The sequence below is a fragment of the Telopea speciosissima genome, chromosome 4 (assembly GCF_018873765.1).
Source record: "Telopea speciosissima isolate NSW1024214 ecotype Mountain lineage chromosome 4, Tspe_v1, whole genome shotgun sequence".
NCBI classification, from domain to species: Eukaryota; Viridiplantae; Streptophyta; class Magnoliopsida; order Proteales; family Proteaceae; genus Telopea; species Telopea speciosissima.
The window spans coordinates 17438418-17454905 of NC_057919.1; the positions used below are offsets into that span (position 1 = coordinate 17438418).

General features: G+C 38.5%; 1 protein-coding gene across 1 annotated transcript; it reads left to right on the top strand.

Moving 5' to 3' along the window:
- Positions 1-586: 586 nt before the first annotated feature.
- LOC122657313 (phosphoglycerate mutase-like protein 4) lies at positions 587-16482 on the top strand. The gene is made up of 7 exons (XM_043851977.1): positions 587-672; positions 876-954; positions 1239-1289; positions 1431-1541; positions 4205-4336; positions 14218-14293; positions 15844-16482. Exons 1-7 carry the CDS (start codon positions 638-640, stop codon positions 16065-16067), a joined length of 708 nt encoding a protein of 235 aa, XP_043707912.1. The 5' UTR covers positions 587-637; the 3' UTR covers positions 16068-16482.
- The last annotated feature ends 6 nt before the right edge of the window (positions 16483-16488 follow it).

The window sequence follows — 16488 nt, forward strand, 5'->3', positions numbered from 1 at the left end:
TTTAGGGATGTTTGTATTCTGTGAGAATCGAAAAAATATCTATTGATTCCAATAGAAATCAACAAATGTTAATGTTCTAGAGAATTTAGGAGAAGAACTAAAACAACTAAAGAGACATACATGGATTGAGAACGAATCATATACATCGGGAGGGGATAGGAAAGTTCGGGTTACACAAATCAGGGATATAAACACATGGTTGAAAATCCAAATTCGATTTGCATCCGTATCCGTTAGGAATATCAGAATCTGATCATGGAATATGTTACCCCCCCCTTCCCAAAAAAAAAAAAATCTGGGCAGGGAAAATCGGATCCGAATCATCCGATATTCTCGAGTTTAATTAGACGGCTTGGCTTCAGCTATTATCCCGCGTACAAATTGAGCCCATTAGGCTCGGGTCAGGGTGACGTGAGCTGGCAAAATACACGATAGTATCACTGCTGGCGTTCTTCTGATTCGCAATTCGTTAATTGCCTCAGCCCGGACTCGTGGAGGTTGAAGACTGGGAAGGTTTGAGACTTGAAATAAGGAGCGATAGCAACGAAAACACAAGGGAGCAGAGCACGAACCAGTGATACTGGCCTTGTCTCTTGTCTCTTGTCTCGTCTCCCATCTCGCGACTTACTTCTCCAAAATGGCCGACTCCGTTGCTGAGGATTCTAGTACTGGGTACTCCATCCTTTCGATCTTTTCCTTTTTTGAGACTGATCGTATCGTATTAGGGTTTCTACACGTTTTTTTCCTTGTTAGTTTTAGTTTCTGTTTATATCTGGAGTATTGGCTGTATCTTTGAATTGCATTTGAATATGAATCAATCTTTGCGGTTCCATGTTGTGAGATTTATTCTCAGGCTGACTGTTACTATGATCCAGTTCTGTCGCTCCTGATTATGCCGAGATTATTGTGGTGCGGCACGGAGAAACGTCTTGGAATGCTGATAGAAGAATTCAGGTTTTGTTTTTTCCATTTGTTTAATTTTTTTATTAGCTTTTGTAGTGATTTATTCTTATGTATTTGATGTATAAAATAAATAATAATGATAAAAAAATCCGTCAATCTATTGAGTTATATGTACAGTTTGCTTGATCTTTAGTCCATCTTCTTCCTTTGTCCCCCCGCCTTCATACACTCTGCCCTAGTGTTCTACATTTTGCTTTTCACTGTTGATTTTTTTTTTTTTTAATGCCTGTGGATGTATACCTTGCTCCTCCAATAATTTCTCTTTCATCTAATAGGGACACCTCGATGTTGAACTAAATGATGTTGGGAGACAGCAAGCAGCCGCAGTAAGTTCTTCTCTCTAATATAGTTTATATTTTTCCCCCTTAATTATACCATAATTGACAAAGGGTTTGTGTTTCAGAAACTCTTTTTTTTTTTTTTTCCTTTCTTATATTTTAATTGACAAGGGTTTGTGTTTCATGGAGGTTGCTGATCGACTTTCTAAGGAATCTAAAATCTCTGCTGTGTATTCATCTGATTTGAAGAGAGCACTTGAAACTGCACAGATAATTGCAAGCCACTGTGGTCCTCTGGAGGTATGAATCATAAAGCCACTTTCTCAGGCTGAAATATGTGTGTTACAAGCAAAAGACTCATAAAAGGGTCGTGAACCGTAGTAACTTGCTACTTCTTCTGTATTCAAAGTGTTTTGACTTGTTTGATCAATGGGCCTCTTTTGAGAGATTAACATACTGGATTTCAAATTAGCTTGAAAATACGAAGGTGTTAATATGAAAGGTAGAAGAATTTACCGATTGTTTCAGAAAACAATATCGATGGATAATGCATACCAATTCAGAAATAAATTGAAAATGCTGCGTAGGTCATACTATTTAAAGTCAACTGATCAGAGTTACTATTAGGGATGTAAACAATTATGTAGATGGAGTCATAGTTTTAAATCCCGAGCCTGGACTCTGGATCATAGATTACAAAGAAAGATTTGTTGTTAGACCGAGATGAGTACAGTTGATCAAGTGCAAATATGTAACACCCTAGGATTGGTACGTGCTACAGAGGATCAAGTCCCGGTTTTCCCTACGCCCCAAACTGGTATCATGTCTTATCATGTCTTGTTTTAATTGGCCATGTAGAGATTACCCTAAAAAAAACTCCCCAAAAGCAATGTACATTCATTAGAAAACCCATCGGGCACAAGCACACGTGCTAGCCTAGTGTAGCGCCATGGACATGGATCTCTCTCTGGCATGCACACACAGGTTTTGTTACAACTATCTTTGCCTTCCAGAGATTTCTTACAACTATTTTTGCCTACCTGAAGAAGGAGAAGGGAGGGGAGGGAAAAAAAAGGATGAAAAAAACTGAAGTTAGAACTTGATTACCTGAATATCACCAGTAATTCCATCTCCGACAGCTCCATAATTGAGTAGGCCAAAAGCTTGACTATGAAGCAGTTGATATAGGGGACAAGATTGAGCTGTTAGAGGTGCAGTCAGAAGGAAGAGCGTGAAGACAGAGGGAGAAGCCTGCATGATTAACGCCAATAAGTGACTGAGCTATTGAAACCAAGTGATTGTAGGGAACAATCCAATGCAGTAGACTGGTATTATTACTGTAGTAGTAGCGGAGCTGCATGTTCTGATAGTTATAGCCTTAGAGAGGGAAATCCTTCTCCCTTCCAAGTTGATGTCTCCACGTCTTTAGATTAAAATAAGACTCTGTATGAGTATAGTAGCACAGTTATCAAGGCGTCTCCTTGGACGCCTTGCCGCCATGTCGGTGTCGCCTTGATTTTTTGCCCTCTAAAATGCCAGGGTCGCCTTGCCTTGATAACTATGATAGTAGAATATATAAATTCAATCCAATCTGAGGTTTTTTACTGATGTTAGGATTAAACTATAATCTTCCACCTCAATACTCCAATGAAGTTAATCACTTTCACCAAACACAATAAAAAAGCAAGGAGATCAGGTGCTTATGATAGCCGTGAGTGGTAATCCTAGTTTATTAGTAGAAGGATTATCTTCACGCAAGGAGAAAAAAATTCCACATCATAACCCATCTGAATTCATGTTACCAAGTTTTGAATATTAAAATTTAACTCTGCCTTTACGGTTCCATATTCTCTCAGAAAACCAAACAAAAAAAGAGCAAGGTTCTGAAGGTCATCATTCTTCCCCACCCTATGTTAGGGAGTCCTCCTCTTCCCTTAGAGTCCCATCCAATAGTGTCCCATCCATTTGCTATAAAGATAGGGAATCTCTTCACCGTGGGTGACAAGTGACTTGGTTAAAATAATAATAGGGCAAGAGATCTCTACTTGGTCGCATGGTCTCTACACAAGCGTTTGGGCCAATGGGTGAGCACGCCTGGGTATCTACCCAGGGGGCAGAGGCGTCATCTTACGGTGCCCTGTGAGAGGGCGTAGGAAACAGCACCAAGTAGAGATCTTTTTCCCATAATAATAATAATAATAAATTAAATTAAAGGAAGGAAACTTGCATACTAGATTCAGATTAAGATTGGACCATAGTTAGTGGATTTTAACAAAGGATACGGATCATGATCAGGGAACTCATTCTTTTGTATGTGCTTGATATAAAACACAGTTTTTTTATATTCTCCTTTATTTTTCTTGACTAAGTTAATTATTTAATATTGTCTTCTTTATTCAATTATTTTTTATTTTCATTAAACAAGGAAAATATTATGCCACATTGACAGGCTTAATTAAAATTCCACTTTCAAATTTCTAAATTTCTCCAAAATAAAAATTTAAAACCTTTCTGTGATTCCATATTCCACTTTCTTTTGAACCTCTTGGACTATTTCTAAAATTCTCAGCTATCTATTGAAAAATGTGAATTTTTAGTGTTTGGTGATTTATTAGGTGAAAGAAATTGTAACTTTTGGTATGGAAATTTTCTCTTTAACTGTGTTACAAAGAATTGGTTAGTATTTCATGAATTTTAAGGAAACTCAAGACATTGAGACAATGAAACATGAAGTTCTTTAGGAGAGAAAATAGAGTTGATTTAATCATAATGTTATGATTGAAATGAGCTAGGATTTCTCGACCATCATCAAAAAAAAAAAAAAAATTTTATTTTTTTTTATTTTGGGAGAGGGGGGGGGGGGAGAGGTGTGAGGGGGTTCGTCTTGGGTCATAAAATCCAATATCTTCTAGTATTATATTTTATATTTGCATTTGTTCCCATCAAGTCTTTATTCCTTTCAGGTTATAGAAGATTGTGAGCTGAGGGAAAGGCATCTTGGGGATCTTCAAGGTTTAGTGTTGCGTGAAGCAGCCAAAGTTAAGCCTAAGGCTTATCAAGCATTTGTATCTGCTCAAACAGACCAAGAAATACCTGTAAGTCTTTTACTAATTTTATATCCTTTGTTCCTTTAAGAAAAGTACATTTGATGGCTGGAGCAACCTATATACTTTGATACTCTGATTGTGAGTCAAGACTTCGAGCTTCAATTATGTAAGATAGATACAAATGTACTGGATATAAGAGTATCCTCAAAGTCTGTGCCTGAATTGGTAACTATTTCTGCTTTATAATGACTGGACTGCAACTGATGCTGCACTTTGAAGCTCTATCCAAAACTTTCTTCAGGGAGGTGCTGGAGCTTTTCCTTGTGGCATGAAGACTAGTTTCCATTCTTAACCTTTTATTGGATGTCTATTTACATCCGAAGCTATGTTTTCTTCATGGATATGTAGTTCTTTTGGTGTTGGAGAAAAAAGAAATGTGATCTCTGCTTCCCTGCACTATTTCTTTTCTTTTTAATATTAGGGGGTTGGATAAGAAATAGGTTAACCTTTCAAAATTCAAATTTCCCTCATTAAATATTTATGCCTTTGTTTTACTTGTTCAAGTGGTTAGTAACAAGGGTTAAAGGGTGCCAAACTATAATATTTTTTGCCATGCAATTTTGGTTGTTGAAATGGATAGCAGTTAAACATTATAGTGTAGGGGTTTTTACATAATGTCTTTATTATTGGTTGGGTTTAGTTGTTATGGGTATAGTTGTAATTGTGTTTGACTATTTCTGTCGGACTTGTAATTTTCTTTTTATTAAGTTATAAGTAGGTGGACCTAGGTTCACAGTAGGTCATTTTGAATCCTACCGTGAGCACTAGGGTTTCTCTTCCTCCCATTGTGAACTCTCCCTTTTCTCTTCCTTTCTTCTTCTTCTTCCTCTTTTACCTTTGTAGGTATTGGTTTCCTGGTATCATCAACAACAACAAACTAAGCCTTATCCCCTCTAAATGAGGTCAGCTACATGGATCCTGGCAAAACAAAGTAAGAGAAAAGTAAGCAATGAAAACGTAAGAGATGAGAAGTGCGAAAAAGAGAAATGAAAGTAAAAGGAAAGAGCCCCAGCCCAGGAAGTTAGGAAAATCTCAGCTATATGGGGTCAGCCAAATGAATCTTTGCCCTCCAATAGGCTCTATCCGAGGTCATACTTGGTATAAGACCCAGAATATGCATGTCATTCCTCACAACCTCTCCTATGGTCATTTTAGGCCTGTCCCCGACTCTTTTTAGCTCATTCAATCAGGATCAGATCACTCCTCCGTACTGGGGCATCCTCGGGCCTCCGTTGAATATGGCCATACCACCTCAAACAACGTTCTCGAAGCTTGTCATTGATCGGGGCGGGGCAACTCCCAAATCAGCTCTAATACGTTCATTTGTTACTTTATCCTTTATAGTTTTGGCACACATCTATCTTAACATCCTCATCTCTGTAACACAGCTTCTCTATATGACACTTCTTGACTGCCCAACATGCCGCCCCATATATTATAGCCGGTCGAACAACAATCCTATAGAACTTTCCTTTAAGCTTTAAAGGAATACGTCGTTGACACAGTACTTCGGTCGCACCTCTCCACTTCATCCATCCCACTTTAATTCTTTGTAAAACATCATCATCTATGTCACCTTCTTTATTTATGGTTGACCCCAGGTATCTAAAATAGTCACTTTGCAGTATCTCTCTCTCCTCAATTTTTACCATGCTACTATCCATCGTAGTGTGACTAAAGTTACACATCATATACCCTGTCTTGGATTTGCTAATCTTAAAGCCTCTTGATTTAAGGGTTGATCTCCACATCTCTACTTTAGCGTTGATCCCTACTTTAGTCTTGTCTACCAAAACGATATCATCAACGAAGAGCATACACCACGGGACCTCGTCTTAAATGTTCTTGGCTAGTTCATCCATGATAAATGCAAACAAATAAGAGCTTAGGGCCGATCCCTGGTGTAACCTAATCGTAATTGGGAATTCCTTGCCCTGGCCTCCCACAGATCTCACACTAGTCACCACGCCCTCATACATATCTTTAATTACATCAATATATTTACTTGACACCCCTCTCTTCACAAGAACATGTCGGATTAAGTCTCTAGGAACTGTATCATAGGCCTTCTCTAGGTCAATAAAGACCAAATGGAGATCCTTCTTTCTAGCTCTACATCTTTCCATGAGTCTCCTCAGTAGGTAAATAGCTTCTGTCGTGGATCTACCTGACATAAAACCAAATTGGTTCTTCGAGATATGCGTCTCTCTTCTCAGACGGGCTTCAATAACCTTCTCTCATAGTTTCATAGTATGGCTCATTAGTTTTATGCTTCTATAGTTATTGCAGCTCTGAATATCTCCTTTATTTTTGTAGATCGGCACTACAATACTTCTCCTCCAATCATTTGGCATTTTCCTTGAGTCCATAATCTTGTTGAACAGTTTGGTTAACCAATATACCCCACAAACTCCTAGGGCCTTCCACACTTCAATTGGGATCTCATCTGGGCCCAGTATCCTGCCTACTTTCATCTTTCTTAAGGCTTCTTCAGCCTCCACCACACCAACCTTTCGAACATATCCATGACCTGTGGTGTCTTGATGAATAATGCAATCATCCGGGTAGTTCATACTCGAGTTATCTCCATTTAATAGTTCACAAATATACTCATCCCATCTCCTCTCAATGTCCTCATCTCGTACCAGTATTCTTCCATCCTCACCTTTGATACATCTAACATGGTCGAAGTCTCTACTCTTCCTTTCTCTTATTTTAGCTATCTATAAGATAGCTTTCTCCTCATCCTTTGTGTTTAGATTATGATAGAGGCCCTCATATTTCTTCGCCCTAGCCTTCCCCACAATCTTCTTGGCTTTGTTTCTGGCTTATTATACCACTTGTTATCTTCTGTTTCCTTAGTCCGTTGCCAAGTCTTAAAACACTCTTTCTTGGTTTTGATGGCTACTTGGACCTCAATATCCCACCACCAAGTTTCTGTAGGGCTTTGACGCCTACCCTTCGCTTCCCTTGGACTTCCTTGGCAACCCTTTAATACAAATCATCTCGTTCCACATGATAGTGGTGTCTCCCTCAAAGTCCTACTTCCCTTGTTTGAGCATATTATCAGTAAATGTACCTAGGGACTCCCCCTTTAATCTCCACCACCTTATCTTAGGGTACACAGGTTTCCTCCCCCTATGCTTCTGAGCGCAGATCCTCTAATCCAAGACCACCAGTCTATGTTGGATGGTTAGACTCTTCCTAGGGATAACCTTACAATCTTTACACAATTGTGTAAAGATGATGACTTGTATCAAAGCCCAGGTTCTTACTAGAAAGACTCTCCTGGTATTAGAGCCCAGGTAATTAGCCCCTACTACCCTAATCTCTGTTTTGATTGGAAGCCTTTAGGGTTTTCTCTTTGTGGTGTGCAGCAACCTATGCTACCATATTTGTTCTATGAAACCCTAGTTGGTAATGACATGAAGAAAACTAGGGTTGCTTCCAGGAATGTTGTTGGTTTGCTTTTCTCTTGTGTGGATTATTGTGGAAGATGAATCTACATTGAAATCATCAAGCACATGAAACATATTACCTGCGGCAGTGATCTCTTGGATTTCCTCTTCACATGGTACTTATTTTTTGAAGGTTTTTGCTGTCCCCATACCCTAGCGGCACCCCTGTTTTTTAGGGTTTTTGGACTGGTTGATTTCCCATTAACAGGGAGTCTGTCCGTTAGATTTTGAAGAGGTTTTAGGGCTGTCAAGGACCATCTACTAGCGTTCTTTACCCAAGGTTTGGTGTCCAGCTAACACCTTAATTTTCTGAAAATTGAAATCTCCCCAAATCCTGGGGTTTTTTTATTTCAGATTTGGATTTTTTGATTGCTAGTTCTTATCTTGCTATTAGGATCATTGTGATATTGTGGCGTTTACATTTACTATTGGGCTGCTAAAGGTGTCTAGAAAGATCTCAAAGAAAAAATTTTCTCATGATAAAAACATATCTCGAGTGTACGATCTTTATAAAAAGTGTCTCCTTCAAACAAAATGGTAAATCAATGGGTAATTATTATAGTGCACTCAAGGGCATGTGGGAGGAGCTTATTGTATACCAGCCTTTGTCTACTGACCTCATTGTTTTTTAAATCTTAGCATGCAAAGTTTCTTGTGGCCAAATTTTTATAGGGATTAGATACTGACTAGCAACCAGTCAGAAGTCAGATTCTTACAGGTGAGAAGATACCTTCTATGAATGAGGCGTTTTGTCAGATTCAACACATTGTGTCTCATCCCTCATCAATTCTGAACCGTCCTCTTCTAAGGATAATTCAGTCTTTGTTTCAAATTGTGGTAGTCGTGGCCATGGTGGTAATAGAAGCAATGGACAAACAACCTGACCAAGGCATAAACGTCAGTGTACTTACTGTGGAAAAAGTAATCATACTATTGATACATACTGGGCGAAGCATGGTAAACTCGAGTGGGCTCAGTAGTTGTCTACTAATACTGCTAATATTGTTACATTTGAAGAGAGTTTTACAACAGTGTCATCTTCCGATGCCAATCCTGCTTCTACATCTAGAGGCAGTCAGTTTGTCTCTCCATTATGAGATGAACTAAATCAATTACTTCAATGTATTCAGAAAATTGAGACATCTACATCCATTGCTACAATTGCTCACTCAAGTACTAGTGCATTTCCTGCTTCCTCTTCTTCTACACCATGGGTCATTGACTCTAGTGCCACCTCCTATATGATTGGTAAGTCCCATGTATTCTCTTTTTCAAAAGATTAATCACCCTTCTAGAGTTGTACTTGCTGATGGTTCCTCTACTCAAGTGCCGCATCTGGTTGTGTTTCCTTATCTTCTCTTACTATGTTAAATTGTGTTATTCATGTTCCCAATCTACCTTTAAATGTTAAATTTGTTAGTCAACTTACTAAGTCATTAAATTGTTCTGTTACCTTTGATCCTACTTGTGTTTAGATAAGGAAGACGATTGGTAAAGGGCATGAGAAGGATGGCTTATATTACTTTGACGGTGTTACTCATATTGTCGCTTCTGTTACTTCTAGTGTGTCATTTCCTCTTTAGTGGCATTACCGGTTGGGGCATCTCTCTCTCTCTCTCTCCCCCTCCAAGCTCTAGCGTATGGTTCTCAGTTGCAAGACTATTTCTCTACTTGAGTGTAAGGTGTGTGAGCTTGGAAAGCATCATCATACCTCTTTCCCTTCTCATGATGCTTCTTGGAGTTCTTTGTTTTCTTTAGTCCATTCTGATGTTTGGGGTCCTTTTCGTGTCAAGAGTCGATTTGGTTCTTCATATTTTGTTACCCTTTAGACGATTAATGACATGTTTGTATATCTATGAAAGGATCGATTTGAATTTTTGTCTACTTTTAAGCAGTTTTATAATGAAATAAAGAGTCAGTTTGGTATATCAATCAAAGTTTTTCATTCTGATAATGCTTTATAGTATACCCAATGTGAAATATCTGATTTTTGTTCTGTTCATGGTATAATACATCAAGCCAGCTATACCTATACTCCTTAGCAGAATGGTGTTGCTGAGAGGAAAACCAGCATTTGTTGGAAGTTGATCGCTTTTTAATGTTTCATAGTTCGTATGCATGTTTTGAAGTTTTTCTGGGGAGATGTCGTTCTAACTGTTTGCTATTTGCTAAATATGCCATCTGTTCTTGAAAATCATTCCCCTTTGTCTGTGGTTCTTCCTCAGTCATATCTGTTTAGATTACCACCACGAGTGTTTGGACGTACATGTTTGTTCACATTCTTCGCTCTGGTCTTGACCAATTATCTCCGCGTGCTACCAAGTGTATGTTCCTTGGTTATGCCCACACTCAAAAAGGTTATCAATGTTATGATCATGTCACACGTCAGTAGTTTTTAAGTGTTGATGTTGCCTTCTTTGCAACCACACTGTATTTTTTTAATGAGTCGTAAGATGGATACAAACCTTTAGTCTACCTATTCCTATTGTTAGCCCTCCTACCGATTCATCTACTACTTCCCCACCAGTGCCATTATAGGTGTATATGCGTCGTCCCATGCTGGTTTCAACGGTTCTAGTTGATACTTAGTTACCGCCTTCTACTTCATCAAACTCCTTGCCTGGGGTTCCTCCACCTCCACTACTTGCCAAGCTGGGCATGGGAGATATGTATGCTCCAGCTTGAGGGGGAGTGTTAATCATTATAGCGTAAAGGGTTTTATGTAATGTCTTTATTATTGGTTGAGTTTATTTGTAATTGTGTTAGACTCTTTTTGTCCTTGTAATTTTCTTTTTATCAAGTTACAAGTAAGTGGATCTATGCTCACGATAGGCCATTCTGAATCCTACCGTGGGCATTAGGGTTTCTCTTCCTTTATTCTTCTTCCTCTTTTAACTTGTAGGTACTGGTTTCCTGGTTTTTATATCGTTATAGGAGTCTAGAGAATCTCTTTTCCAAGCTATACTTTTCTTCAATTGCATTTCTCCCATAGTTGTCAAGGCATTGCCAAGGCGCCGCCTAGGCGTCCAGGCAGTTTTCTAGGTGCCTAAGCGGCTGCTGCCTTATTGTAGGGCGCCTTGAACTGGTTTAATTGGTGTCGAACCAGGTTTTGGCACTTATTTATGCGAAATATCATTTAAGTAATATTGCTTATTACTTGAGATATTACTTATAAATTAGCAAATACCCCCTATTTGAATCCAATAAAAATAGTTAAAAAATAAAATTCCAGAAGGATAAAAAGTCAACCCCCCAGTGCAAGAACAAAAATTGGATTTTTGGCAGTAGGTGTAGTTTTCAACTTTCTAATGTTGGGGTTTTTCTCAAATCTAAAAATTTCATAAGTCTTAATATGGTAAAACATTGCTAAAAACCAAAAGTGTTGTAAAATATTCATTTGTTTTGATATCTGAAAAAATATTTTCATTCAAAGCGATTTTGACAGCATTCGCGCACACCAAATAAGGTTTGACCTGAACATAACTCCTTCAATATAAATCAAATTTAAGCAATTTTGGATTTGTTGGAAAGCTGGTTTTGTGCTCTACCTATTACAAAAAGTCTCATGTAAAGATAAGATCATTTGAACAATCAAATTTCTTAGAGAACAAGAACATTTCTCTAAATCGAGAGCAGGTTAATTACTTATTGATAAGGTCATATTTTCTAAGAACAGTATAAACCAAATGTGAGACTAGTATACCAAAAAATGACCAATTCCAAGAACATATAAACCAAATGTATGTTTTGATTGTTTCAAACTTCCAATAGCTTGCTTCTTCAGTTTTGCTGTCTTCTATTCTATGTTGGTTTTTGATGACTTGATGTGCCTTAATATTGATTTTTTATGACTTGATGTGACTTAATGTTGATTTTTGATGACTTAATGTGACTTAATGTTGATTTTTGATGATATAAGGTACATATTGTAGCATACTAAATAATGTTAGAAAAGAGGGAAAATAAAAAATAACACTTGGTCGCCTAGGCAATGCCTTGGTCGCCTCGTCTAAGCACCTGGCCGCCCCTCCACCGCCTTGGGTCACTTTGCCACCTTGACAACTATGATCTCCCCCCCCCCCCCAACACCTTTTAGTCTCCAAAATTTTCTTTATGCATAAAGGTGACACAAAAACAATCTCATACTTGGGTATTAATCTATTTTATCTTTTCATATATATTTCCATGTGATTTGTTAGAAAAATCAAGTGAGTTTGACTAGTCACATAGCAAATGAGAGGAATTTCTCAATGATGGAAGTTAGAAGTCTCTCTGAGAAGTGGACTTACTAGTGGTTTGATTAATAAATGGGATCATTTCCGGGAAAGGTTTATAACTGAGTTGGTCAAATAGTTCTACTCACACAAGCAATAAAAGCAATCTACATGCTCTATTGCTCTCCTTATTGGATACATCCCAGGTAAGGTATTTAGGGTTTAACAGCTGTAGGTGTTTGTTGTTTCTCCTTTGAGACTTATCAGAGAAGCACCAGGCTGATTTGGATATGCCTAGACGCCTTCCTTGGTAGATGTCTAACAAGGAGTTGAACTAACACGAGTTGGACCAATGTTCAAAATAACAATATGTATTCTGGTGTGCTCTTCAAAGTCTCTCTACACAAACAAGAAACAAGTTGATTCATGAGGTACTACGGCTGCCCATTGAATGGGATACTGATGTAGAATCTGGCCAGAGAAAGAGACAGAAGAAGGCCCATTGGACCAGGCCCCTTTATGGGCCAGAGATGGACCAGACCAGACCCCCTCCTGGGCTAGAACTGGACAGCCCAAACATGCCCCACAATCTGGTTAGGGATCCACCTTGACCAGTCAAAGATGCTCCACAGCTTGAGAGGAAGATTGCTCCATGATTCTGCTAGGATTCTCTTTGACCAGTCAGCTGGGCTTGAGTGCAATTTAGAAGTTCTAGTTTCTAAGTTAGAAGTTTCCATAATTATTAGTTTCTAATTTGTGGCTGCAGTATAAAGCCTAATAATTTTATTTTAGTCAACTTCTCTTTAGATAGGATTTAGTAGTTTCTATCTTATTAAGTTTTTATTTTAGTTTAGTTTTATTTTTGGAAGTTCTATTGTAAGTCTGCCTATTAAAAGGCATCAGATTTTAATGAAAGACAGATTTTTTAGAGAAAAGAATATTTGGCTACTCTAGCCATCGTGTATGGGAGCTCCTCCTATGCTGCAACAGCTGAGATAGTTGTGGGTGAGAGGCCCATTCTCCCTACCCCCTACCTTCTATTTCTCTATCTTCTCCACCTCCCCTGCCTTTCCATCGATCCTTGAGAGCTGCTGTGTTTTGTGAGTGCTCCACACACTCAGATGACCAATTGGGTGTGAATATTGCTGGTCCAGTTCTGCTGCTGCTGCTGTTCTTCAGTCAAGGGGATCGAGCCATCTTGCTGCTGCTGTTCTGGCCAGGTTTGCTGCAGATTTCTCTGAGTGTGATAATCCCTCATCCCTCCACTAAACCCTTAAGCCCTGTTGGGTTTTGACCACCATTCCATTTCACCTTCCACCGCACTCAACCACCTTTTCACTCCATTCCACTGGCTGGATCTAGCCTGCACCTTAACCTTCTAATTTTGGATCAACCTCTGGCTCTCACAATCACACCATCAGAATAGGCTGGAATTTTCTGCAGAGGTTACTCCCTATACAAGCACCACCCGATCTGAACTTGGGCCTCTTCTATTGGCTGGTTTGACTAAATTCCTTATCTTCTATTTTCTGGTTCAGTTCTTAGTTTGAGTTTTGAGATTGCTGAATATTCCTTGGTTATTTGGGACTAATTTTAACCTAAATTAGTTCTACATTAGATACGTAGTTTATTCACTTTATTGCAGCACATAAAGATAGTCTCCTATTTTTGATCTTGTTCTTCATGTTGTTTTATATTTGCAGTGTCTAGGACTATTAATTAAAATTATGTTTGTTTCTAAAGAAGTCATGCTGTGGGGTCTCCTATACATCCATTAATGCCTTTGACCACACTTTCTTCTTCGGCTAATTTGTTTAAATCTGATCTGAGTATATGTCAAATAGGCAGCTGCTATTGTAGCTCATCTGTTGTTGATAAAGAACACTTTGATTTTAGTGAGCTACAAGACTGATGCTGTTGACATTAACTGCTGGTACCAAATTCCAAGCCTGAGTAGCTTAGTACATGGCTGCTCTTCAATCTTCACTGGCTGCATATTATTGCAGTATGTAACATGATGTCTTCTTTCTGGAGATCTTTTGCTTTTGAATAGTTCTCAAATTGTGCTCTTAGTTAAAATCTGATTCCATGACCTGCATTTTGGAAAAATACTACAGTATTAGTTCCCTGAAAAATATTGAACATTTTCTTTTGCATCTAAATTTTTTTTTTTATTGCCCCATTTCATGATAATCAGGGTGGTGGAGAAAGTCTAGATCAACTTCGTCAGCGATCCGCATCTGCATTGCAAAGAATTGGTAGGAAACATAAAGGTATGACTTTGAAAACTGGAAGCTCAGTTTTTTGACGTAAATTAGATATTGCACACCAAGAAGGGAAAATTCTCCTCTTCTCTTGCTTCACCTACTATTGAAATCACTAAAAAGCCCAAGACCTACTTTCTTTCGGCAGACCTACTTTCTTTCGGCAAAACAACCATAGGAATCGGAGGTCGTTTTCAGATTTAATTGAAGGCAAAGAAGGAAGATTTCGTGAGACTCTATCGATCGGAAAGAAGCTTCAAATGCTATTAGTGGTTCTTCCTTCCCATCTCTAAAAATTGCTTGTCCATCTGTAATAGGGCTGGACTAAGTTCGTGGTAAAGGTTGTAATGCTAGAGGAATCATTACCGCAGGGCATAGAGGGGAGGTCATAAGCGTCTATATCGTAAAATCGATCTTCTTTGGTAAGAAGTCAAATGCTAGAAAATTTGTTTCTAATAGATATTTCTATTAAGAAGTTTGATACCATAGTTCCCATGGAAGAACTGATCGCTAAAAACTATAACCAAATAGTTTTCTACTAGCCATGATTTGTTTCTGTGAGAAATGAGAATGCCGATATCACATGCACACTCGAAGCATGACGAGGAGCGCTCACAACAAAGGATAACCCTCTTTATGGAGACGATCAGTCTCTTTTCAATGGTGGGATAATATCCTAGGTGTTGGATCGCCCCACGGTGGTGATGTTAACCCCGAAGTAGCAGGTCGAATAGAACTATTACGGAAGCAATCGATCAACTGCTTGTGGGCTGCTACTACTGCCCAGAAGAGAGTACAACCGATAGTTCCTTCATATAATGAGAGATAGAAGAAGGAAGTTGGAGGAGGAAATCTGATCTGCGTGGATGAACCAGAAGGAGAAAAGTCGAACAGGGAGGGAGGAGAATCGATGGAAAACACATCTGTTCTCTACTACATGCCAAATTAACTCTCTAGGGGCCCAGTCATTGCTTTTTCTAGGTCAATAAAGGCCATATGAAGATCCTTCTTGCAATCTCTAAATCTTTCCATGAGTCTCTTAAGTAAATAGCTGCTGTCATGGATCTTCCTGGCATAAAACCAAATTGGTTTTTTGTAATAGTAGTGTTTTTTTTTTTTTTATCTCAGGCAAGTTTTAATAACACTCTCCCATAAGTTCATACTATGACTCGATAGTTTTATGCCTCTATAGTTATTACAGCTCTGAGTATCACCTTTGTTTTATAAATCAGATATCTTATTATTCCCAAATCAGAACAGTCTTTTACTACTACAACAACTACAACAAACTCAGCCTTATCCCAACTTAATGGGGTCGGCCACATGGATTCAAACAAAACAAGGTAGGGGAAAAAGAATGAGGAGATAGGAAAAGAGGTAAGAGAAGAAAATGAAAAATGACAAGTGAAAGATGGGAAATAAAGGAAAAATGAAAGATGAAAGGTCTATTTCTCTGTGTGTTAATTTCATCCTTGTTTTGCGGCAGCTGTTTGTATCTTGACTGGTTGCATCTATTTGTTAATTTCATACTCGACATTTGTTTGCATGTTCTACTGCAGGAGAGAGAGTGGTCGTAGTCACTCATGGGGGTTTTATAAGAACACTCTACAAGCGAGCGGTGCCAAAGGGAAAATCTGCCGGAAAGATACTGAATACTTCTGTTAACATATTTCACTTGTCTGATGGTGAGGATTGGCACATAAAAACATGGGGCGATGTGAGCCATCTCAGCAAAACTGAGTTTCTTGAGACGGCCTTCGGAGGTGACAAGCTTTCAGGCTAATAAATAATATTATGAATTCTCTCCTGTCTGCAACCATTTGATTTGAAGTGGTCCAAAAGTCATTTTATTGTGCTTTTGTAGAATGGCCAACAGGCAGTTTTATTTGATTTTGATTATTTACTAATTGGCAGTTGCAGAAATTATATTACCATTTTTACAGTCTATCATCTCTATAATATCTGGTAAAATGTTTAGATTCCTACTTTTTTCTACACAAATGTACTACTGTTGGAACATGCTTCCAGTAAAAAATAACATTATGGAAAGGGAAGTTAGGTTTGTTTACTTGTGCCAAACCCTTCAAGAATGCAGTGGTTTGTTGAGTGTCCTTTGGCTCGTCTTGCTTTGTTCTCTCTCTGTACTCCTCATAACTGGATGTATCTTCTGGAAACATCCTAAAATAGGTGTCTTCATGGCTTTT

Coding starts and splice junctions, on each gene's coding strand:
- LOC122657313 (XM_043851977.1), top strand. CDS start 638: ATGGCCGACTCCGTTGCTGAGGATTCTAGTACTGG. Junction 1,542..4,204: donor GCCACTGTGGTCCTCTGGAG/GTATGAATCATA, acceptor TATTCCTTTCAG/GTTATAGAAGATTGTGAGCT. Junction 14,294..15,843: donor AATTGGTAGGAAACATAAAG/GTATGACTTTGA, acceptor GTTCTACTGCAG/GAGAGAGAGTGGTCGTAGTC.